At 36.7% G+C, this 25,591-nt stretch overlaps 1 protein-coding gene across 2 annotated transcripts; it reads left to right on the top strand.

Moving 5' to 3' along the window:
* Nucleotides 1-6: 6 nt before the first annotated feature.
* On the top strand, nt 7-24,469 carry ARL5A (ARF like GTPase 5A). Of its 2 annotated transcripts, XM_077767770.1 has the most exons (6): nt 7-231; nt 11,364-11,424; nt 12,080-12,227; nt 14,000-14,083; nt 19,383-19,534; nt 22,646-24,469. In XM_077767770.1, the coding sequence occupies exons 1-6, from the start codon at nt 186-188 to the stop codon at nt 22,692-22,694; spliced, it is 540 nt and encodes a 179-aa protein (XP_077623896.1). In that variant the 5' UTR covers nt 7-185; the 3' UTR covers nt 22,695-24,469. The 2 variants fall into 2 exon arrangements, with proteins under 2 accessions (XP_077623896.1, XP_077623897.1); XM_077767771.1 differs by lacking the exon at nt 14,000-14,083.
* The last annotated feature ends 1,122 nt before the right edge of the window (nt 24,470-25,591 follow it).

Genomic DNA, 25,591 nt, shown 5'->3' on the forward strand with positions numbered 1-25,591 from the left:
CCTCGCACGCGGCAGGGCGGCCTGGGCTTCGGCCTCCCTCCGGTTCCCAGGAAGCGAGCTGGCGGCCAGCGCGGGAGCAGCAGCAGCAGAGGCGGAGGCTCCGGCGCGTCTCTCTCCTCCCCTTCAGCCTAAGCCCGGGCAGGCCAGGCGGCCCGGGTGGCTGGAGGGGGGTCTGCTGCCCAAGAATGGGAATTCTCTTCACCAGGATATGGAGACTGTTCAATCACCAGGGTGAGGGGTGCGGGCCAAGGGCTAACGAGTGGGGGAGTGGGTCAGCCCTGGCCGCGTGGGTGGGGGTCCCCGAATACTTCCGGAGTGTGGGCGGTACGGCTGCGTGCGGTCTCCGCTCCGGGTGCGGGCTGCGTGGATGCTGGCCCGGGGAGCTTTCAGTCTCTACTCCCGAGTTCGGGAATGTTTTTTTCTTGAGAGACCTTCTTGCGAAANTCAGCAGTTGGGTTTGGACACCACGTAGAAATGCTGGGGTCCTCTGGGATGAAGGTTATAGGTTATGGCCCGAGCCGCACCACTGAGCGATGGAGGGTTGCAGAATGCGGAAAACATGAGGGATCGCTCTTAACTTGTCCAGTACACCTCGATTTATGAGGTCTCCCTGTACCTCCATCCCTCTCTCTGGGGAGACTAGTGCATCCCGAATGGTGATGAACCTCTCTCCGCTTCCCATATTCATATTTGTGTTTAAGGTTAAGCTGAAGATCATTTTCCTGTTTGTGTTCCTTATTTAAGTGGAGGGTTTAGGGGTTTTTTGGCTGGATGAAAAATGTTAAAAGTGTTTCACTGAAAGCGTTTGAAAACATGCCATATGAAACATTTGCTTATGTAGGTAACTAGCAAGTTACTACATACAGTATATATCATCAGACAGGGATGCTTGTTCTTCTAAACTGAAACATTGTTTTGAAATGCTTTGTTACAAGATGAGTGTCTAAAACTGAGGAAAGATGATACAACTTTTGCAGAAAGACTCCATAGTCAGTGAGATACACTATACATAGTCAGTGGTGTTCTTTTTGTTTCTTTTTAACTCCAGTTAGGTGATTTATCATTTCTGCTGTCAGTAAGTAACTTAAGTTTGCTTTTTTGTTTTGGGTGAGCTGGTGGTGATGTCACATCCCAAAGTTTTCCAATAAAGACTTGAATGAGTGGTGACATCTGTTATGTCCAATGTATCCCCACTTCCTCCTTCATGACCCAGCTGCTCCTATAAGAAGATGATGGGAAGGGAGCAGAACTGGAACTTGTGATTGCTGTGTATCTTAAAAGAAAAAAAAAAAAAAGGTAGTGTAGATCACATGACACTCGGTGGAAGAGCAATATTTCAAATGATTTTTCTGATGTGAGAATTTTTCTTAAAATGGAGAAAACTAATTCTAATCTGCATTGTCTCTGGTTAGCTGTTTCTGTTGGGAGAGGGGAAGTGAGACACAGTCATTTAACCTCCTGGGTCTAGATATTCTCAATGTAGAACACCAGGGATCTTGAATGAGTGAGTGTCAAGATCTGTGGAGCCTGCAGATCTTGAAAAGGTAATCTCTAGGTCTCAAGAATGGGAACTAACATTGCTATAAAATTGGTAGTGTTTCTAGCAGATGGGATCTATTCTAGTTTTAACCTCCATAATTTTTGTATTATTTTAAGCAAAGCTAGTATTTCAGTTCTGCTATGAGATTTATATTGCCTGTTGATTGAGCTCTAGTCATGCGAGAAAAATGAGGTATCTCTACTTTGTATTTTGAGCCGGTGATAAAATTGTGTCTGTAATTTAAGAATGAATTACAGCTTTGCCAACAGCTACCTGCAAGTAGTAAACAATAAGGGTGTTATGCACTGTTGCTACTAAAAGTTGCTAATAGTGGTGTTCTTGTTCCCTGTATTTTGTGGTTATTTTTGACTGGACTCTTATTGCAGTGTTGGGAAATTAATAGTAAGAGGAACTAATGAAGTTAAGTTTTAGGAATTTAGATGTCAAAATATTTTGAAAATGTGAATGAACTATTCTGCTAAGTGATGTGGTTGTTAATCAGTAGGGTCATATTTCAGAATATTCACCATTAAATCTAATGCCAGATACTTGGTGGTCTTTTTGATGCTTTTAAATTGGAGCTATGATATATATGTCAGATTTTGGATGCTTTATTTTACCTTCAGAAGGTACAGAACACGGTTCTATATTCTTTTCACATAAACTCTTGGAAGGAAGATTTTAGGGGATTACAGAATTGGCCATGCTGAGGGAACTTAAATTATGCCATATCCCTTTTTTCTGAAACACCTTTAGAATAATTTTTTTCAGTTTAAGCTTAGCTTGGTTGAGTGCACAGTGAGAGCTAATTGCATACTGCTCAAACTTGAAAAACCAGAGATTGCCTTTAGGTGATATTTAAATTCAATAGAATAGAAACTTTGTCCTAGATGTTGTATACATTATTTAAAGGAAAAACAAATGTTTCAACAGTTCTTTGTAGTTATTCTTTTACCCTCAAAAGAGAAAATTGAGGTTCCAGTGGAATAATTTTCCTAGGTCATGCTGCTGGTAAATGCCAAGTTAAAACACAAGAAATATGTTGCAGGTATGTGTCTGATTAAAGGAGAAATTGGCATAATTTTTTTCTTTGATTCCCCTCCTCATTAATTGTTTCTCAGCTACTAAACTATAATTCTTTATAACCTTAGGACTTTGGAGAATTGTCACTAGTGTCTTTTAGTATAGAAGGTTTTGAGATCAGTGGTTTATTAAATACTTTTGAGCACTTGTTTGTGCCAGTTACTGTTGAAGGTGGTGCAGACAAAGCAGGGAACAAAACAGACAAATCCTCACTGCCTTTGTGGAGGGTTCATTCTGATGTGGGGAGACAGAATATAAGCTAACTCCATCTCTGGAGATGAAACAATAGTAGTTAACATTTGCTGACTTTTTCAGGGTTTGGTTCGATGCAGATTAGTTGATTTCGTCTTCATTGCAATTGATTTTCTCTTCACAACAACCCTAGGAGGAAGATTTCTCCCCAGTTTATAGGGACAAAGAAACATCAAGTAACTTCCTTAAGGCACTACAGTTAAGAGACTTGGGATTTTAACCAGGATCATCTAGTGCCATAGTAAGTGCTTTTTAAAAACAAACAAATAAACAAAAAAAAAACCTTTGTGTAAGAAGGATTCATGTTAGCTAAACGGAAGAACTTTGTCATTTGTGTGAACTATGACTAAGTTGTGAAATTTCCTTATTGATAGCCTATATTCTTCTGACTGGCTCTTAGGAAAGGAGTAAGTTAAGAATGAATGCTGATGAAGCTGCCTATGCTGCTGGAGCCTGGTGCCCGGAAAGCCACCCCTGCTGCTGTTGGGCATTTTTGTATGGGAGTATATAAAAGCATACATATATGGAAGCTCGATGGTCAAAGAGATGAACTATGGTAATAAAACTTAGCTCCATAATCATCGTTCTTGCGCACTCCCCTTTAAATATTTTTCTTTTGCCAGCTGGCACAATATTAAACTTTATCAGTAGACAAAGTATTGGAAAGACATTGAAGGAGGAAATAGGTTTTCTTCCTGGGTACAGTGTGCTTTCAGCAGGTTCAGTCCTGCTTTGGGAGTGTGAACACCTTTCCTAGTGACTGGCTCCTGCCTTGCACAGTGGTTAGCAATCACCAGCTGTTTCCAGCACCCACTTCAGTTGATTTCATCCTGGAGGACCTCCAGCAAAATAAATACCTCTCAGTGAACTTTTCCCCCACACCCTGGAGGGAAGATTTCCAGCAAGATTCACTGGCAGGCCCCCACAGCTACTTGTTCAGTGAGCCACAACCAAGGCTTCTAATGAGGTCTGCATCTCAGTCCAGCGGGCTTTGGGGAAGCTCTATCTCCGCCCCTAACTATAGTCGATTTTCCTTATATTTGTCAGTCCAATAGTCTTTATTTTTTATTAGCCAAGCCCTCATTACTTTGATCCCATTTAATAGTTTTTTCTTTTTTTAATATTTATTTATTTTTGACAGAGAGAGAGAGAGACAGAGCATGAGTATGGGAAGGGCAGAGAGAGGGGAAACAGAAACCAAAGCAGGCTCCAGGCTCTGAGCTGTTAGCACAGAGTCCGATGGTGGGGCCGAGCTCACAAACTGTGAGATCATGACCTGAGCCAAAGTCAGACACTCAACCGACTGAGCCACCCAGGTGCCCCAGTTATTTTCTTTATATTAAACCTTGCAAGTTCAGATTACCGTGTGGTTTCTCTTTCCTGATTGCATCTCTGATTTTGTCACGTATGATCATTGCTTTTCATTCAGCAATCTCTTAGTCTGAAAGAGAAGTATTTTTTTCCCTCAAACTTTACTACCATTGTTAGAAATAGCAAGTTTATTGTCAAACTATTTTGGGGGGCACCTGGGTGGCTCAGTCAGTTAAGCGTCCGACTTTGGCTCAGGTCATGATCTCCCGGTTTGTGGGTTCGAGCCCCGTGTCGGGCTCTGTACTGACAGCTAGCTCAGAGCCGGGAGCCTGCTTCAGATTCTGTATCTCCCTCTCCCTCTCTGACTCTCCCCTGCTTAGGGTTTCTCTCTCTCAGAAATAAATAAAACATTTAAAAAATTTAAAAAAAACAAAAACCAGACTATTTCTTGATGATACTTTTAGATTTTGAAACTTAAACTTTTAATACAAAGTGGCTTGATCGGATATTTCTCTTCCAATCTTTATATCTTCCAGATCTGATTATTTGTTCATTCATACTTTAAGCAAACGCTTTATTCCAGGTTCTGTGGTAGGAACTGGAAGAACGAATGATAGAGAACGTGACAAGTGGATTTTTTCCTCTATGTAAGATAGAGTTAAGGTTTCTTGTAGTGTAAAAATGAGGTGAAAAGGAAGAGTCAGGATGACTCTCAATTTATCTGCCTTAGCATTTGTGGTTTTTGACTTTGGTATGATTCACAGAGATGTAAGTCCCTCAGGATGACAGTGACATCTTTTCATTTAATTTACTGATTGGTAGTTGGAGGAATACATATAAATTGAGTTTTAGAACCTGGCAATGAATGGAACTGATAGGCTGTCTGGGTGTGTTAAAAGGAAATTAAGGAGAAACAAGGAGCATTTTCATGACAAACAGTAAAGTATTGATTGGGAAGCTGAAGCTTAAATGATAATTCCAAATTCTATCCAAGCATTTTAACCATGTGTAGTTATTTTGGCTTATCTGAATAACTGTAAGAATTCTGTGGCATAGATACTCTAAAAGATAAATCATACTAAACACTAAACTCGTAACTAATCACATGCATCAAAGAATTGGAATAGCCAAAATTTTATTGCATTTGCCCATAATAACTAATCTCTTACAATGCATGTTATGTTTTAGGTTTTATAGAATATTTGTGTTGGAGTGGCTATTTTTGGCTACAACTTTGGGTTTTGCATAGACTTCTGATCATCTTGGTAATGGGAGGAACAGGCTGGGGTAGTGAAGGAGCGTAAGAATTTCTGAAGAAAGTTGATACAGTATTAGAAAATCTGAATAATCTGACCCTACTGTTGGTAGTAAACTGGCTTTTCACCATGAAGTTGGCACCTTTATCTTTGAACCAATTATACAGTTATGTCTTAATTTTGTAGTTTTCACTGTGGTCCACATGCTGTACCTTAGACTTAGGAAACAATTAAATAGCCATCGGTGCTTTCTTGTAAAAACACATAAAAATTCAGCATGCAGACAAATCTTGGGGAGAAGGGTGGATAGAAGTGAGTGATGAATGTGGCTTGTAGGTGTTCGTGTGGGATGAAAAGGGGTAGGTCTTCTGCATCATGGATTCCTCATTGGAATGCCCTCCAAAGAGATCTTAAACTGCCCCATAGAACATGCAGCTCCTTGGAGATTTTCCAGGTGCTGCACACATTTGATTGGAGTTTCTTTTTTTTTTTCTTTTAAAAATATTTTTACCATTTAAAAAACCTCATATTTTTAATTATGTTAGCTTGTATTCCCTTGATGGACTTTAGAAATCTGTTATGTCTTAAGAATTTGGAGGAATGTTTGCATATTTATGTACTTGTAGGTGACAAAGGAATTCATTGGGGTTGTAAAATTAAATAGAAGAAGGAGGTTTCCAGTACGGAGAATGGTCTGACCTTCTACATTACTTCCCCTCTCACCATCTTTGATGCTCTTTTCTTTTATTTTCCACCATGTCAGACAAGAATTCTCATCTGTTACTATCCACCACCATCCCCTCTCTTCCGGGCATGGTTTTGTTTTGTTTTTTTTTCTAGGCACTACTGAAGACAGACTTCTAGCAGTTTAAATATTTATCCACCACAGGATGTGTTATCTAATTTCATCTTATTGATTCTCTAGCTCATTCTATGCAGTGGCTGTAAAAATCTCATCCTGTCCTCAGCAGGCAACTAACTTGTGTTATGAGAAGATGGAATCCTCTGGTATGAGCCTCTTCTGCCATGTGCTTTATCTCAGTTTATGTCTGTGTGTTATTGTACAGTGGGTTTTGTTCACAGAAGTTTTACCTTCCTTATGTTCAGCTCGTGGTCAGATATGATNTGTCTAGTTAGTCCTGCTTTATAGAAGTGGTAGAAAAGTACTATGTTTGGAATCAGGAAATAAGTCCTAGGGGGTGTGGCTAAAATACGGACACTGTTTTAAAAAACAAAGCCAGGTAAGTTTTCACCTTAAAAGCTATTATTTTCTCTTCTCTTCTTTTCTTTTCTTTTATTAAAGAATTTATTTTTATAATTTTATTTTAGGGAGGGAGAGAAAGAACCTTAATCAGGCTCTACACTCAGTTCAGACCCCAATGCTGGGCTCTGTTCTACAACCCTGGGATCATGATCTGAGCTGAAATCAAGAATTAGACACCTAATTGACTGAGTCACCCAGGTGCCCCAAAAGCTTTTTAGAAGACTGGAGAGCTTTTCTACCTATATACCTGCTGTTACTCAAAATATGTACTGAAATGCCTTTTATTTATTTATTGTTACTATTTTTTAATGTTCATTTTTGAGAGAGAGAGAGTGGAAATGGGAGGGGCAGAGAGAAAGGGAGACAGAATCCAAAGCAGGCTCCAGGCTCTAAGCTGTCAACACAGAGCCCGACAGGGGATTTGAACTCACTAACTGCAGGCATGTCCTGAGGCCAAGTTGGATGCTTAACCAACTGAGCCACCCCAACACCCCTATTTTTTCTTAAGTTTATTTATTTTGAGAGAGAGAGTGTGTTTGTGCACACGCATGTGAGCAAGCAGGGGCAGAGAGAGAGAATCCCTAGCAGAGCTCAAAGCGTCTCTTGATCACGAGATCATGAGCCAAAATCACGAGTCGGATGCTTAACCAGCGCTTAACCAGGTGCCCCTAGAAACTCCTTTTAGAATTTTTTAGAGGCAAATCTTTAAATCATTCTTATGCTTCAGGTATCACACCTCATTTAATGACAAAAAGATAGCACTCATTCTCACTATCTTTTACTTTATGGCTCAGGTATACCAAGTGGCTCCCATCCCCCTTTAAAATCAAATTCATCGGGGCATCTGGGTGGTTCAGTCAGTTAAGTGTCCGACGGTTAAGTGTCTGACTTTGGCTCAGGTCATGATCTCACGCTTCGTGAGTTTGAGCCCTGCATCAGGCTCTGTGCTGACACCTAGCTCAGAGCCTGGAGCCTGCTTCAGATTTTGTGTCTCCCTCTCTCTGACCCTCCCTTGCTCATGCTGTCTCTCTCTCAGAAATATATAAAACATTTAAAAATAAAAATAAAATAAAATTCATCTTCAGCTGTTAAGGGGTCTTCAACTGTTAAGGGGTTCAGTAGGAATGCTCAAAACAGTGTACCACAGGCCCTGATAGCAGTTACAAAGGAAGTATAGCAAAATACTTTGCAAAGTGGAAGCACGGTTAGAATAAAAGTTTAACTTCTTTAAGTGGTGAAGGGCTTTTTTGTATTTGGGGTCACTGTATATGTTATTTATACACACCTACTTTTTTTAAGTCAGTCTGCAGTTACTTGTCATAGATTCTTGCCTATATTTGTATTGTTTCTTTTTGCCCCTATTAATTTTATACTGTTTTCAGAATGATATTTCTCACATTAGTCAGATTAATTGCATTTTCTTCCTGAGTATTGGCAAGTCTGTCTAAATTTAGTCCAGCTGAAACTAAGGAGGTTAGAAAATGATATTCCTGAAACTAAAAATATTTGACATTTTGAGAATGGTATTATTAAAAATTAGTATTCAAGTGGAAGGCTAAAAACTTTCATCCAAGTCCGAGATCAGGGAATTCTGCTTAATTAAAATGTTTATAGGTGGTTGTATTAATAGAGGTGAAAAAAAGATACACCATTAAAAGAAGAATGCTTAATTTGGGGACATAGAAAAATACAGAATTAGAGAGTCAGAATTGCCACGCATTTAAAAAACTTTCCAGGTAAAAAGGTACCTTGCTTCAAGAACTCTAATCTGGCCCTGCTGCAGGTATGGCCCTAATGTGAAGATGGATATCTCCAGTCATTACAGCTTATAAAATACTCCCTTTGATGGGAGCCCATGTTCCCCAAGTAATCTGGCCATCCTATTACTTTTCCTTAGGGAGGAACTGCACTTGCCAGGTAGTTTTGAACATTTGGTCTCATTGTATGTTACTCACTTTGGCATTCTTGTGTATATGTCACTTCTGTGGGTTGCCTTCTGTGAGCCCTGTCTACTCTGAGGTACTAGCAGGATTGAGTTTGTGGACCTGGGCGCTGAAGGGCTATGCACTAGGTAAATTCACCAGAGACACATCACCTGATGAGGCCTTTTGGTGGTCATTCAGTTGAACTTCCCTTAGCATGCCCACTGTGTTATTAACTCTTTATTTAAAATAAGTATCATCTTTGTATCTGATCACTTTCTCAGTTCCTTTACCCTAGTCGTCTCTAGAGATTAAATCGTTGCATCTTTAAAATTGCTTTTCAGAACCCATATGGGTGAGATGTGATCATGTCACTTTAGAACGCTACTGGTCCTAAGCTGCTTGCCCTTTAGTCAGAGAAAGGAGTGATTGGAGAAAATAGATTGTATTAAATTTTTCTATTTACTTGATCTTCCTGTTTTTATATAATAGGAGGAATTCCCCTCCACGGTAAATGGCAACTATTAGAAAACTTCTACCGTCTCATTGAAAAGGCTTTTTCTCAAAGATATCCTTACTGTGAGGTGTTATAATCCTCAACATTTATTATTTATAGAATGAATATTAATTAATTCAATATTTATTGAGTACCTTCTGCCAGGAAAAGTTGTAGTTACTGGGATTTTAAAGATGATTAGCCTGGGATCTGCACACTTAAAGCATGCCTCATTGGACTGAGAAGATTAGTGTATGTGTAAATAATTAATGATAAGTGCTAGTTAGAGATATTGTGGAAAAGCATGAGAAAGTGATGGGGGGGTGGGGGGGGGCGACCAGGGAGGAAACTAAATTTAAAAGATTAGTAGGAATTCCCTAAATGGAGAATTGGAGAAGATAATCCTGGCTCAGGGAAAACGGAGTAGAGGTAGAGAAATGTTTGCTGTGAAGATATATGGCAGCTTATGTGGGGAGAATGAATGGCTTGAATTTCAGCCTAGATACCTGGTGGTAGTGGTGAGAGATAAAGCCAAATCTTAGTCAGTTATGACTGTGTTTATTTACAAGGCTGAGAACTTGTACCATGTCTCAAAATGGAGAGCTGTCATTTCAATAAAAGTGGTGTTATCAGTTTTATAGTATAGGACAATTACTGTAGAAACCGTGGGAAGGTGGATTGGAGACAGTCCACTTAGGGAAGGTTTTATAGTAGAAAATGAGAAGGACTACAACTAGGACAGTCAAAAGGAGGCAGGAAATGTTTTTGAGGTGGAATCCATAGAACTTGGTGACAAATTAGTTGTTGGAGTTGAGGGAAAGATTGAAAAGCACCAGGGGCAGCTGAATTCATGGTAACGCCATTAAGCAAATTAGGTAGAATAGAATTAGAAAAAGATTTGAATGTTGGGTTTGGGATATGTTGAGTGGCACTGTGTCTATCCACTAGATAGGTTCGAGTTTAGGAGAGATTTGGGAACATGGATTAGGAGCGGTCTTTCTTAGTGGTTGGCACTGCTCATGTGCTATCTTAATCATTATACAACTCTGAAAGATAGGTATTGTCCCTGCTTTATAGTGAGAAAACTTAGGGATTAGAGAAATAAGTCATTTGCCCAGCATCACATAATTATGTCTTTTTCCATAGTGCTTGTGTTATCTACTGCTGTGTAACAAACTGCTCCTAAATTTTGTGACTTAAAGCAATAATTTATAATTTATCTGTCATGGTTCTGTGATTTGACTGAGCTCAGCTAGGAAGTTCTAGCTTGAGATTCTCATTTGGTTGCGGTTAGCAGCTAGAACTAGAGCATCTATAACTTGACCTGGCTGCATATTCAAGATGGCTTTTTTATTTGTGTGTCTGGCATCTCAGCTGGAATGGCTGGGGGCAACCATGTGGTGATCTCTCTCCACAGGGTCGGGCCACATGGTTAGGCTAGGCTTTGTGACTTGATCTGTATAGTAGTTTGGGTATAGTGGTTTGTTACATGGTGTCTGGTTTACTCCAGGAGTAGTTGTCCAAGAGAGCCAGGCAGCAGCTGTAAGGTTTGTAATGATCTAGGCTTGAAGTCACAGAGCATCACTTCTGCTATATTCGTTTGGATAAAAGTGAGTCTTAGGACTAGCTTAGATTCATTCTCAGGGGATCAGGGAAGGGAGGAGACTATTCGGGTGCATGAATATCCAGACACCGTCTTTGGAAATGAACTTCTTCCACATACCACTGTCTTTGGAATAGTTTTAGATAGCGTAGAAATAGACGGTCCCTAAGGGCGCCTTGCTAAAATGTGAAGAAAATGCAAGAAGATAGCTCTGGGAAACATGAATGCTTTTAAAGGAAGACCCAAGGAAGAGGACTCCATGGGGGGGAATGAATATACATATATTCATACATACATATTCATATATGTATATATGTCAAGAGAGAGAGGAAGACAACTTGGAGAAAGTGGAGTCATAGAAGCCCAGAGAGAGGGAGTCACCGCCACCATAGCCGTACATCCTTAGATTTGGTTGTTATGTTAGAACAACTCTGTGGTCTAAATGTACTCAGATAGTTAACGATTATCTATGATGAGACCTGGCCTTCCACAACCAGATTTAAAGGCTGACCTTTTTTCTTTTTAATTCACCCCACCTCACTGTATACCCCGTTGCTGCCTACAATTCACGGTTAGAACTTAAATGGCCTACTTTTGTTTTTAATTACTAAATGATTGGTGTTTTCTTTATTTCAGAGCACAAAGTTATCATTGTTGGGCTGGATAATGCAGGGAAAACTACCATCCTTTACCAGTTGTAAGTATTAACTACTTAAAAATTTTTATTTTATCGTTAATAGTTACTTTTTTCTGCCTGGGTAATATTTAGTTAACAAAAGGAGTAAATAATTATATGGAACCTAAAATATTTTGTAAGAAGTCAGGTTGACACTCAACTGGGAGCCAGACTTAAGCAACTGTTTTAGGAGAGCTAGAAATTTATATGACATAAAACATGTTGTTCAGTTTTGTACTTATAGAAAGTAGAGAAATATTGTTTGTATAGTTTCTGGAACTGAATCTAGAGTATTCCAGATAGTCCACTACCTAGTTCCATCTCTGTTAAACTCTTACCTTACTCCTTTTTTTTTTTTGAGAAAGAGAGGGCGCAAGTGAGCGAGGGGTAGAGAGAGAGAGAGAAGTGGGCCTCGTGCTCCCCCCAAAACAAGGCTCATGCCCACCTGGACTCAAATGCATGAATTGTGAGATCATGACCTAAGCCAAAGTCAGATGCTTAAGGACTGAGCCACCCAGGTACCCCAACCCTTACCTTACTCTTATGAGCTAGTAGGAAAGGGCCATTGGATATAAAATATAAAAACCCATGATGCTGATTTATCCTTTGATTGCAAAATACTCAAACAATCTAGCTTCCTTGCTAATTGTAATATATTTGAACTTTTTTCCCCTAGTTCTATGAATGAAGTTGTACATACATCACCTACAATTGGAAGTAATGTAGAAGAAATAGTGATTAATAATACACGTTTCTTAATGTGGGATATTGGTGGTCAAGAGTCTCTTCGTTCTTCCTGGAACACTTACTATACTAACACAGAGGTAATGGTTCTTAGTATCCTAAAATTTCTAAGAACAGAATGCTTGGGAAACATCTTCTAGATGTGAACTCTTATAATTAATCTGAAGTATCCCAGGATATTAATAAAAATAGAGTTTAAACATGGTGGAAACTCTACTTTTGATTCCCCTGTTTCAGGGTTATTGTTCTATGTATCCACTCTCATTGAACCTCTCTATAGGGAGAATTGGAATGAAGGGGTGATTGATGAGTCTGATTATGTATTGATCCCAAAACTCATCTTAAATAGTTGTTTTTAGTGAGTTCCATCTCACAGTTTGTCATTTTATTTCTCTCTTAGTATGTACTTTCGTCTGCATACAGAAAATCCTAGTTAAATGAGAGGGTTCTGGAGGCTTGAATCCTCACCACACCTTTACTATCTTTTTTTTTTATGCAGCACAATAGCACATGAAAGAATTCTTCTTTTGGTTATAAAGCAATTTAGATATAATCATATGTTTTTATTTACATATTCTTTCCCAAGAGGAAATTTCAGACCTATGACATTTGAGAACTTTGTTATATAGAACTTGTAAATTGAAAGGCTATGACAGTTGTTTTTGTAGTACTGATTATAAAACTCCAAATGTATATAAAGATGAATATTATGTCATTAAGACACTATTAATCGTCTCTAATGACCTAATCCCCTGAAACTTTGCTAAGCATTTGATCATGTTTTTTGGAGAAGGAAAGGTATATATGGTTAGTATTTCTATGTATAATGCTGCAAGTATTAAATTTATGATAACATCTTAAAAATTAACAGTTTTATTAAAATGCCTTGAAATAGGACAGGTCTTAGGGTATTACATATCAGTAAGTGTCAAGTGAGAGAAGAGGAAAAGTATCAGTTCTCATAGCCTTCTGCCGATGGTTAATGACATCTGATAAGTGAAAAAGACCCTGGAAATTAATAACAGTGGTTTATCTGGAAATGAAAAGCTGGTTTTAAAAAAATAAACAGTGCTTATTCATTATAAGCAGTTATAGGTAACTTGGGCATCACCAGTGCCATCATAAAGTGACTATTTCGACTCCTGTTTCCCTGGTGTTTCTTGGTGCTCGTGGGGGTGAGGAAGAGGCGCAGTGTAGCTCAGTCCTGCTCGGCTCCCTTACAAGTCTCACAACATCTTCTGACCCTAGTCTCATCATTAGTTTAAGAAAGAGTTGTGCTTGCAGGCAGCAGGTATCATTTATATAAACAAGAGAGGCACGGATTTAAATAGATTTAGTCTTTCAATTTGTTGATTTTTAAAAGTTGATTTAACTGTCACATTACTCCCATATCATCCCTTTTAGAGTTTCAAATTGATATTAATAAATAATGTCTGCAGAAATGTCTAAAATTTAGTATTATAAAAGTCTAATTAGCATACAACATTATATTAGTTTCATTGTATTTTTTTCATATTGACTGTGGTGCACATAGTTGGATACAAGCTCGTTAACATTCAAGACACTAATTTAGAAACAAACATGTTGTATATTGGTTAGAATACTAATGGAATATTCTAATAGTCTTAGCATTGTATTCTCATTTCTCTTATTTTCTTTTAAAAATTAGCAAATGATATTTGAATTAAAAGTGGATCAAACCTTTAGGCTTCACACTGCCTCTGGTTTTCCAGTAATACCACAGCATAACGTTCTAATTTCTTGGTATTTGTGGTCTCTAAATCAAATAAGTACTTTATAAATTTTATAAATATCAAATTGTGTAATCACTATTTCTTTGTAATTATTTTAGTTTGTAATAGTTGTTGTGGACAGTACAGACAGAGAAAGAATTTCTGTAACTAGAGAAGAACTCTATAAAATGTTAGCCCATGAGGTAAGTAGAATTCTGGCATTATGTGTGTGTGTGCGATATTGCTATCACATTTGTTCTTTCTACTCTTCTCGTTATGATACTACTTCAAATGTTTATTTATTTACTTACTGTTATTTTTTAAAAAAAAAACTTCTAATTTTGAAAAAAAAAATTTTGAGTAAGCTCTAGGCACAGTGTGGGGCTTGAATTCATGATAAAGAGATCAAGAGTTACATGCTCTACTGACTGAACCAGCCAGGTGCCCCTACTTCACAATTTTAAAAAAGTTATTTATCTGTTGGCCATTCTGCTTTATAATTTTGACACTTCCCAAATTGGAAGTGTATCTGGAAACAACAGAAAGATTGTGGAGTCAGTTATAGAGTTCTATTTCTTTTATCCTAGGTTAATTTGGTCTAGAAGTTTTCCTGGGTGAAAAGGCCTAAATTAGCTTTTATTTTGCATTTTATATAGGTAACTATACAGAAGGTTATCACTGGAAATGAGATTTTAAGGTCTCATGGGCACTTCGTAAGTTTCGATTATAAGTCAGTTATCAGAGTGGTATATGTTGTCATTCTTAATGTTTCTCTGATATTGTCCCTTTGACTAAACAAAACTACATGACTAGCCACACTTTCTTAGTCTTTGAGAAATATTATGGGTAACATAATTTAAAAATGAAATAAACTAAACAATATATCATTAATGATAATAAGTTACTATAAAGTCATAATATTTACTGTAGTAGCAGTTGATTTTTTTGTATATCTTTCACTGCAGATATTATGTTCTTTTTTTAATGTTTATTTATTTTTTGAAAGAGAAAGAGACAAAGCGCAAGCAGGGGAAGGGGCAGAGAGAGGGGGAGACACAGAATCTGAAGCAGGCTCCAGCCTCCAAGCTGTCAGCACAGAGCCCCATGTGGGGCTTGGACTCACAGACTGTGAGCTCATGCCTAGAACCGAAGATGGCCGCTTAACTGACTGAGCCACCCAGGCGCCCCGCAGACATTACGTTCTTATTTATAGGTACGAGGTAACACTCGTATTTATAGGTAGAAATAGAAAAATTAATATTTAGATTTACATATGTAACTTCATCTTAGTGGAATTTTAACAAAGCTTTAAAAAACTGGCATATCTCTATAATGAAGTTTTGTATTAATTTTAATATCGATTTGATGATTTGTTTTTGAGGTTTGCATTAGGAATTTTGGAATGTTTCAGGCATCCATTTAAGACATAAGGACACCTAATACAGTGGTTGTATAAACTCAAGTTCTGTTTTCCATGTGGCGATCACGTCCGCCAACATGCACCTTCCACTGTTTGGGATTGATTCTCTGGCAGCTTTGTTAAACCCCTTGTTGGGTTTTTAAGAAAGATAATTCGTGTTGCTATTTATGTATTTAACAAATTTTGATTCTTGTTTGGGAAACAAAAAATAAACTATAAAAAAGGTAGAATAAGGATTTTCTTTTTGTTTTAATTTTCCCTTTGTATTTTACACCAAGGAATTATTGTTCTATGAAGATTTAGGAAGGAGAAAAAGAAGACACAAATGTATTTGTATCTTGGCTCTGTTCTTTACTCTCTTAACAGATAGTCTTCTTTGATCCTTGTTCTCATTGGCCAATATATAGCAGGATCAAAGAGCTTAGTAGTAGGACTCAGAGTCATTGAATTTTACTAGCTGGGGACATTAAATTGAGCTGGTCACTTCATCTGTTGTGGATGTTACTCATCTGTAATGGATGAGTACACTGAGTCTCTGAAAATTTGTTTGACTTGACCAGGTTTTTAAGAGCCAGGATTTGAACGTAAGTATTCTCAGTATTCAGGCTCTTTGCTAAGAAGAAGAAAATAAGACAGAAATAAGGCCTAGTTGGAAAGTGAAAGAGACTAAATGGGGAGAGTGTCAAGAGAAGAAAGGAATTACAAATGATGTTGGGAGCTGGATTAAACCAATTAATAGGGTCAGGAAGAGCCAAATAGGCAGAATTGAGGCAAGGGGCAGATGGATCAAAGAATGAGACTATGAGTGAAAGACAAATTTTGACATGGGGTTAATCAGATGTTTCATATATACCATAGCTACCAACAAAATCTTATTGTCATCACTAATAATGATGCTTCACCTATATTACTAAATACAAAACTATGAAATGATTTTAAATATTTCTGAAAGCTTCATCTTATGAAGTGCAAAACTTTGAAGGTCATGCATCTTAAAATTGTTCCAAACACAAAAGGGTATATGATGTTTTCTTTGGAGTAACTCAGCTTCTAGGAATTATCTTCGCAAATGAAGCTTGGAGAAACATATTGACAATAGCATATGGCATATGGAAGATGCTAAGTAAATATGTCTTGGGGGTGCTGCCGTTATTCATCTTCTTGACTAAACGGAAAAATATTTTTAGACTGTTAGCAATAATCTGTAGCAGAGGGTTTTTCAAAGTTTAAAATGACTAATAAATAAAAATCACCACTGTTCACTTTGTACTTGACCTCTTGCTAAGTCCATTTGATGAACACCCTTAATCCAGCATGTCTCTTTTCTGTTAGTGTAATGTATAATTGATCCTGAGGTTATTTTATAAAAAAGGTAAAGGAAGATTTTTTTTCTTTCTAAATACTGCTTAGAAATAGGGAAAATAGCTGTTTATGTATTTGTTCTTTTAAAACAAGAAACCTGGGACGTGTGGGTGGTTCACCCAGTTAAGATTCTTGGTTTCAGCTGAGGCCGTGACCTCACAGTTCATGGGTTCAAGCCCCGCTTTGGACTCTGCACTGTTAGCGCAGGACCTGCAGGGAAATCTCTCTCTCTCTCTGCCCCTCCCCTGCTTGCTTGTGTGCACGTGCACATGCGCTTTCTCTCAAAATAAATACACTTTAAAAAATGAAAAAAACAAGAACTGCAAATAAAAAAATTAGAGCCTGTGAAATGTAGAAAAATTATATTCGATTTTTTTTAATCTTTCAATAAATGGCTTTTTTTTTTCTTTTTCCAATTTTTAGTCCAGGGGCTTCTTCAAATAATTTCATCATTAAGAGTGATGAGTATAGATTATATACATATAAAATCACATAAACTTTGTGCTCTCACTCGTGCCAGGTATTTCTAATATCAGAAACGTGCTCTTTGAACAAGCCAACAGTAGCAATCCTTACCTATATAAGATTTCAGCATTCACTAGTAAGAGGAATTGAAACCTGAAAGATAGGAAGATAGGAATTACATTCCATGGAAAGTCCATCTACTCAGTGATTCAGCCACATAGCAACTATTGATAAGTATTCTATTTTCCATTTAGGGTAGGAGAAAAAGTACTTGATCCTTGATAATGAATATAGTAAATGACCTAGTTAGAGTCCATCCCTTCAACTATTTGCCTTGTGTATAAGACAGGGGAACCGAACATGGTGAAATAAATTGAACATAAAATCTTAAAACTTAACATTCTAGAGCATCCCTTTCAGACGCTGCTTTTCAGGTGTCATTAGCCATGGTGGCATAGCTGCCAGCCTGGAGAGGGTGCTGTGACTAAAAGTCTGTCCTGATTGTTATATAAAACATTTTGCACAACTCCTTTTAACAAATAAGAAATTTACCACTTATATTTTTATTGACCTCAGAAATAAAATCATAAAAATTGTTGAAACTGTGTTCTCATAAGAATAATGTGGAGCAATGTCAGTTTGCATCTACTAAAGACTTTCTTGTTTCAAATACATATACATATGATTGAAAAAAAAGTATCCTATAAAGATGTCATTCATTCAGCACAGTTGACAAAACTTTTAAGCACAGCACCAAAACCTTCGTTTTCTCAGTATCTCTCCATGTATATAATATGTGTATACATACATATGTATGTATATGTGTGTATATATATACATATGTGTATATACATATAATTTTATGAGAGTTTTATCTATCAGTTGAGAGCATCCATCATGAGTTCTTAACCTCGGATCCACGAGTGGACTTTAGAGTATCTATACACCCGAAAATCACATATAAACTTTTTTTTTTTGCATATATACAGTTTTATGAGGAAAGGGTCCATAACTTTCAATAGATTATCAAGGAAGTCCTCAGCTTTAAAAATGGGACAGGGGAGGATGGGATAGAGCAAAAGGCGATGACTAACCAACCATTGGCCTGCTTTGTGAGTAAAACATTAGACCAGTCAGTTTGGGGTATGCACAAAGGTAAAGGTGATCCTCATTTTCAGGGCAGTAAGTGAACTAACATTTACTCAACTGTTACCTAAAGCCAGGTACTAAACTGAGTGTTTTTCATGTAGTAGTTCATTCATTCAAACTATATCCTCAGGAGGTAGGTGGTAGTCTCAGAACTTTATAGATGAGGGGCAGCAGGTATAGTGGGAAGATCTCAGCTCAAACCTGGTTCTGTTACTGAGTAGCTGTATAATTTTGTATGAGTTACTTACTGCTGAGTTTTAGTTTCCTTATGTATAAAAGGGGGATAGTAAGGCCTACCTTACAGGAATCTTGTGAAGATCAAAAGAGATTTTATTTGGAAAATGGTTAACATAATGGGTGTCTTGCTCGGATTAGATACTTGACAAATGTTATGAAGAACAAGTTCAGAAAGATTAAAGAATTTGCTTCAGAGGCAGAGCATAGAAGTGGTAGAACTTCTGTCTAATTGGAAATTTAATAAGCTTAATGCCAGTCCAAAATGACCCCATTGAATATTCAAATCTAAGGAATCTACATGGACAAAGAGGAGCTAGGTCTCAGAAGAACAGGATTGGTTTAGGATAGCACCTCTCCACTGAGAATTAAATTCTAAGGCCCTAAGGCATACATTGTTTCCTAAGCACCTGGAAAGTACTAGCTTTAGGTATGGGTACATAAAGAAGAGGTGGGGGTAAAATTTTGCAAAGTTCTTGAGTGCCATGTTAAAGAGTAGCTCTTAGCCATGGAAACCTAGCTTGGGGTTAGGGGAAGGGGTAAATATGTATTTGAAGACATGACTTGTTAAATATAGCAATTGGGACCATAAGAAATGTAACTTGGGCCTATAAGAAATATGTAAATCCATACAAATACAGATGTGTTTATTTAAAATATGTTTAGTTTTAAGTTTACCATCTATCTGTGCTCGCTTCAGCAGCACATATAGTAAGTTTACCATCTATCAGCATCAGAGCCGTGAGATGCTTTTATGTCAGGTAGTTAAGGAATTCTAGGTTAAAATATTGTCAAAAGTATTTGTTTAATTAAGTTGGGAAATTCATGAAAAAAATGCACTGGCCTTTTTACAGTTTTGTTTGCTTTTATAGGACCTAAGGAAAGCTGGATTGCTGATTTTTGCTAATAAACAAGATGTTAAAGAATGCATGACTGTAGCAGAAATCTCCCAGTTTTTGAAACTAACTTCTATTAAAGATCACCAGTGGCATATCCAGGCATGCTGTGCTCTGACTGGCGAAGGGTAAGAGGTCTTTCTTTCAGAAAACGTGTCTAGTTTAGGAACATGTATTTATTTCTTCTGAAAGTCAATAACTATTTAAGGCTGCCATGTATTAAACAATGTAAGGGATAATCATATAAGAGTTTATGGCTTGGTTCTGTACATAAAACCTATAATGTACACATAATACATGTGAACATACTGAACAAATCCCTGTGAACATGTAGATGATAGAGTTGTTGTAGGGCTTCAGAGAAATGTGGGTGAAGGAGAGCTGGACAAGTCAGGAAACTGTTCTTGCACTGATCCTGGGACTTAACATTGTAGCAAGTCTGTGTCTCCAGTGCTTTTCATATGGTGTATCATTTATTCCTGGTAACAATCTGGTGGACCAGGTGTCTTCAGTTTGCATTTTATCCATAAAGAAGCTGAACTAGCAAAGAATTCAAATGTGAGACTGATTTGAGGGTACTCACTTTGCCACCAGTGTTGTCAAGAGGGCATTGCTGCACTTAAAAAAAAAAAAAAAAAAAAAAAAGAGTTAGAATTGGAGAGAGTGTGGCATGAAGGTTCCTGGTTTGGGAAGGAAAGGTAGGTGCCTACAGTAGAATTTTGCCCTAATGCCCAGACATGAAAGGACTTCAAGAGAGACGTGGTTGTCAGCATTGTCACATGTAAGGTCAAAGATCAGGAGGATGGAGAGAGTGCTATTAGGTGAGATGGAATAAAGGAGGTAAGAAATAGGATAAAGAGCCAGAAAGATGAAGTTAAGCTTTTTGTTGTAGTTGTTTTTCCAAAATACGGTGTATCTGTATGTGTTGAAAAGCAGTGAAAAATAAACTGGAGATGAAGGTTCTAATTAGAGGTCTTACATTTGAGGTTGAAGTTCTTCAGGTACTTGGAAAGGACAGACGCTCGGGGCAGAGATAGATAGATAGCTTCAGAAACCCATTATATTGGTTCACTCCTCACCCTGAGGAAGAGGAAGGGAACTTTCCCCACTTTACCTAACTCTTATCTCTGCCTCAAGCTTCTTCTCTTACCTAACATCAGAAGAACCTCAACCCCAAATTTAAGACCTCTATTTAGAATCCCTCATGTATGTATTTAAAAGCAGAGAAAAAAGAATTAAATTGGAGCTGAAGCTGAATCTTAGTGAAATAGAAGACACTATTACCTGATGACAGACATTTGATAGAGCATAAGTAGAACCTCAAAAAAGCAAATATGTTCATTTAAAAAAGTTACGAATAATAGCAGTTGTCCACATACTCATTTAGGTAAAAAATGCCTTATCCATTACATATTTCTTTATCAAATATTTTAATACATGTTGAGATACATTTATAGTTATAGACATACCTTTATATATTGTCTTTGTCTACCAAAGGTCTTTAAGCACAAGCACTGATTTGAATAAATTTGACAGCAAAGAGGATCATCTAGGATTGGTAGATGATTTGACTTATATACTTTGAGTAATTGTGTGGAAACTATATCATTAGTGAAGATAGATATGAACCTTGGCATTTCATTCTTAAAAGAGGAAATAGATGAATGATTGTTTATCTTTCCAGTTTTTGGTTTATGTGGGCTTCCGTTTGGAGTGTTATCAAATGGAAATGTTTGGTTTTGGTGAAAATGTTTTCCTTCTGCAGTCTAGCCACCTTGATCTAAATTCTTGGTTTTAGTATTGGTTGGCATTTTGACCCCCACTGGCTCTGCCATTTGCTAGCATCTTTTAAGCCTGGATTCCCCCTTGTAGTATAGGAAGTGTTCTGGTCTCAACATTGTAAAGATTAAGATAACGGATGTTAAGTGTTTAGCATGGTTTCTAGTTTGCTATTAGTTAACTACTGTTTATTTAACAGTTTGGAGTCGTTTGCTTGTTTTTTGCACCATTTCCTATCAGTAGTTTATTTTATTTTATTTTAAATGTTTTATTTATTTCTGAGAAAGAGAGAAAGACAGCATGAGCAGAGGAGGGTCAGAGAGAGAGGGAGACACAGAATACAAAGCAGGCTCCAGGCTCTGAGCTGGCTGTCAGCACAGAGGCCGATGCAGGGCTCGAACCCACGAACTGTGAGATCATGACCTGAGCCAAAGTCGGACGCTCAACCGACTGAGCCACCCAGGCACCCCTCCTTTCAGTAGTTGAAAAGTAAGGAATCTATTAACAGGAGGGAAAGTGTGGGCTAACACACAAATAACCATTTTTTAACCTCATTGTATTTTCTTCTTTTTCTGCTTTTATATTATTAGATTATACTTCCACAAAAATCTGAGTTCTGGTGTTTTTCAATTAAATGTGGTAGCATGGTTTCTCATACCTTTCAAACCTCATAGGTGATAATGATATAATAGTCTTTATCTTATAGAATGTACAAACATTTTCCTCTTGCTAAACATTTAGTTTCTTTTATCGTAATTAACGTCTCTTTCTATATTTTGCATTGTGCTCAATTACGCCTTGTTCCACAGTAACTAGTATTAGTGATAAGAGATTTTATTTCCTTCAAATTTTTTTAATATATAGATGAAATATACATATTATAAGTATACTTTGTTTTAGCAGCTCAGCTGCATGTTTAGCTTAGTATCCTGCCACTTTTACCTCATTTATATCGTGAGCGTTTTGTCATACTGTAATATAGTCTTTGAAAGGAAGTTTTTAATATTTCATCCTACGAATGTTCTATAATTTAATTTCTAGGTAGTTAAATTTTACTTTTACCTATTAAAAATGCTTTGAACAGTCTTATACGTCAACCTGTCCTTGTGTCTGATGGTTTTTTTTAGGATATATTTCTAGAAGTAGAAAAAAGGTAAGAGTATTGATGTTTTAAGTATTTCTGATACATATTGCTAAATTTCTTTGGCTATTCATTGTATAATTATTCAGCTCCTTCTATGTGTCAGGCAATGTTCCAGGTACTAGAGACCAAAAAGAACCAAAAAAAAGCATGAATGTACTGTGTATGAGAGTATGGCTTCACCACAAAAACACCAGCATTGAGTATTACTGATTTTTTAATCGTTGTTTAAGTAAACGAAAAATGGTATCTTCTTTTAGTTTGCTGTTCATAGCTTTTTAGTTGAGAATTTAATCAAGTGATTTTATATTCTTTATAGATTATGCCAAGGACTTGAATGGATGATGTCACGACTTAAGATTAGATGATCTCTACTGACCTCTTCTCATAGACTTTGTATAAACGAAGTGCTGGACTTTACCTGAAAGCTGCAAAAATTAATGGTTTAGATATATTTATAATAAACTGATTTAAACTTTTTCTATAAGAAGAAAAATTAAGACCACTTGTTGAGAACAAAGATGAAGTCTCACTTTCCAATCTGCTTTCTCATTAGTCCCTTCCAAAGCAAGATCTTTAAAGCTGTGATTGCTATTTTTCTCATAATGAATCCTCTCAGACCATTGTGTAGCCTGCGGTAAGTACAACGGGAGAGGAAGACATTTTTAACTTTAAGAGCTTTATTGTCAGTATAAGCCTCCCTAGATGAATGTTGTTCTCTTGTTCCATTAAGTCAAATACAAATCAGCACAGATATTCAGTTTCTGATATTTTAAAATGTAATGTTACTTATGAAAAGTATTTTGCATAAGGTTGTGTATCTATTGTGTATATACCTCAAGTTCAAGTTTATGGCTTTGGGTTATGTTCTAAAGAGAAGCAAATAACACAAAAAGTAATAATATCCTTAGTTATAACCGTAATGAGATGAGTACTGGCAATGGTGTTAAGTGCCATTTTGTGCTTTCCCCTGTGTTCTCTGTATTGTACTAACCAACCCCCAAAATCATTGAGCTGCTGTTAAAAAAAAAAAAGATAAAAGGAGAAAGCTCGATGTTTTATAGCTATTTTTGTTGTTGTTGATCAAATTACATACATGAAAACATGTAATCTGAGTGGAGTATCTGCAAATTTTTGGCTTAGTGTTATGAACGGACAGCATTTCACATTCAGCAGTTCTTGTTACCTTTATTGGATCTATGCCATCTGGATTACTGAGAAAATTGTTAATCCATTAATCAGTCAATCATTAATTGTTATTAAAATTATCAAGTGATTTTTTTTCCCTAGCATTAATTGGAAGCTGTTGTGTAAAATATGTCTACCCAGAGAAATATCACACTATAAATATTATCACATAATTTACCTAGAGTCTTCTTAGGTGTTGAATTATTTGTCAAGCATTTAGAGTGAGTTTGAGATGAAAAGAAAACTTATTTTCTAAGTAACAAAGGTTATTTCTTAATTTGGAAATTCCTTATTTCTGGAGTTGGGATAGTTTGAGATTTTTTTGTTTCTATACTTTTCTTTTTTTTTTCACCTTCTTACTAACTAACGTGAATACATTGACAACTATAAAATACAATTTTTAAATGCTTTTAAGAGTTTGGTTTAAAAGTTGATCAACACATGGTACATTATTTTTGCAAAGAAGTAACTTGGCCCCAAAGGTTTTATGTTTCTTTAGGGTATTTTGTTTTTCACTGAAAATGGAAAGATATGAAGGTTGAAAGTATTTTTGTTGTAATTATAAACAGACTTATCCTAAATGTGTTCACACATATTTTGGGTACTCTCTTTGTGTATGTTTCATGCCCTGAAAATCTGAACGCTGATCCAAGCTGGCATGTTTTAGAATATTCAAGAAAAGAAGTAACCACCTTTAATACGAGCCTTTTGGATTTTGTGTAGATTTTGATGAGGAATAATAGTATATACTACAAGCATTGACAAAACTTTAAAAGTTTCTTTCTGTAAAAGATAATATACTCAGTATCTAAATCCAAGTCAGGCATGGGAGATCAGTGTTTAACAGTGGATGTTTTGTGTTTTATATTTATATTATAATATTCATAATGCAAGTATAACATTTTAATATTTGTCAACTTGCTTTTACAAAAGTAAATTCTAAATTACTAAGCTTTATTTGTTCATATGTTCTCATACTTTTTCAAATCACTATTAGGATACTTGTTTTATATTAAAAACTCCCTTAGAAACCCAAATCTATTTTGCAGATGTTGCATTTTCATCAGAGGTAAATATTCTGTAAAGTGGTCCAGCAAATCTACATCTTTTACCCTTTCTATCTTTTAATTTGTGTTTTCATGGTTTAGTCTTGTGGGTTGCTGCCACAGGAGTTCAGCAATATACCAGCACATTCCCTTGTCGACAAGCTGTTGGCTAAAATTTATTCTTAATTGGATGTTTCAAGCATGCACTACATTGTTACAGTTGGTTTAGTGTAGTAGGTTACTGACATGGCATCATGAGAATGCATGAAATCTTATACTACATTTACAAAACATTGGTTTTTTTGTTACATTCTTCCTTTCTAGGCCAACCATTAGAAATAAAGTTGTACCTATATACGTGTACAGAAAACCAAAATTACAATGAGGAAAATTTTTTAATTCATGTACAAAAATACATCAAGATTATTTTAACAGTATTCTTTCCAAATATGATGGAGAACCTTATGAATAATTATATTGGCAATTTATACGTAGTTTAAATAGCATTAAGCGAAGGGCAGTGCTTTTGGTTTTTAATATGCTACTTACTTTTTGGGAAACAGTTGTCTTGTTTAGAGTTACTGCGCTCACCTCTGAGAAGAACAGAGCTTCATACCTCTGTACATGTGGTTGGATGAAATATCCTGTGTTTGATGTTAATTTTGAAAGTCATATAAATATTCTTGATATCTTGGTAAAAGTAACCATATGCTAAAAGCATTTAAATGTGTTTAATTTTGTGATAGTAACATTTATAAAGTATGTCCTACACGTTATATTGAGAAGTCTAGTTTGAAAATTTTCCGTTCTTTTCTAACTTCTTCGGCACTCACGATGGGCAAAGAATACAGTGAAGGCAGGTGGTTTGGGGGACAGGGTGAGGTGGGTATGGAATATGACATTTTGCCTGAAGAATAAAGTGCTTTAGCACTGCTGGCCGGCAATCTTAATGCAGATGGTTAAAGTGGTTTTAAAAGTATGGCATGAGATAGAAAAGTGTGTTTTCTGGCTTTTAAGAAGTGCCTAGTAGG

This window comes from Crocuta crocuta, unplaced genomic scaffold (assembly GCF_008692635.1).
Source record: "Crocuta crocuta isolate KB4526 unplaced genomic scaffold, BGI_CrCroc_1.0 scaffold154, whole genome shotgun sequence".
In the NCBI taxonomy this organism is placed as follows: domain Eukaryota; kingdom Metazoa; phylum Chordata; class Mammalia; order Carnivora; family Hyaenidae; genus Crocuta; species Crocuta crocuta.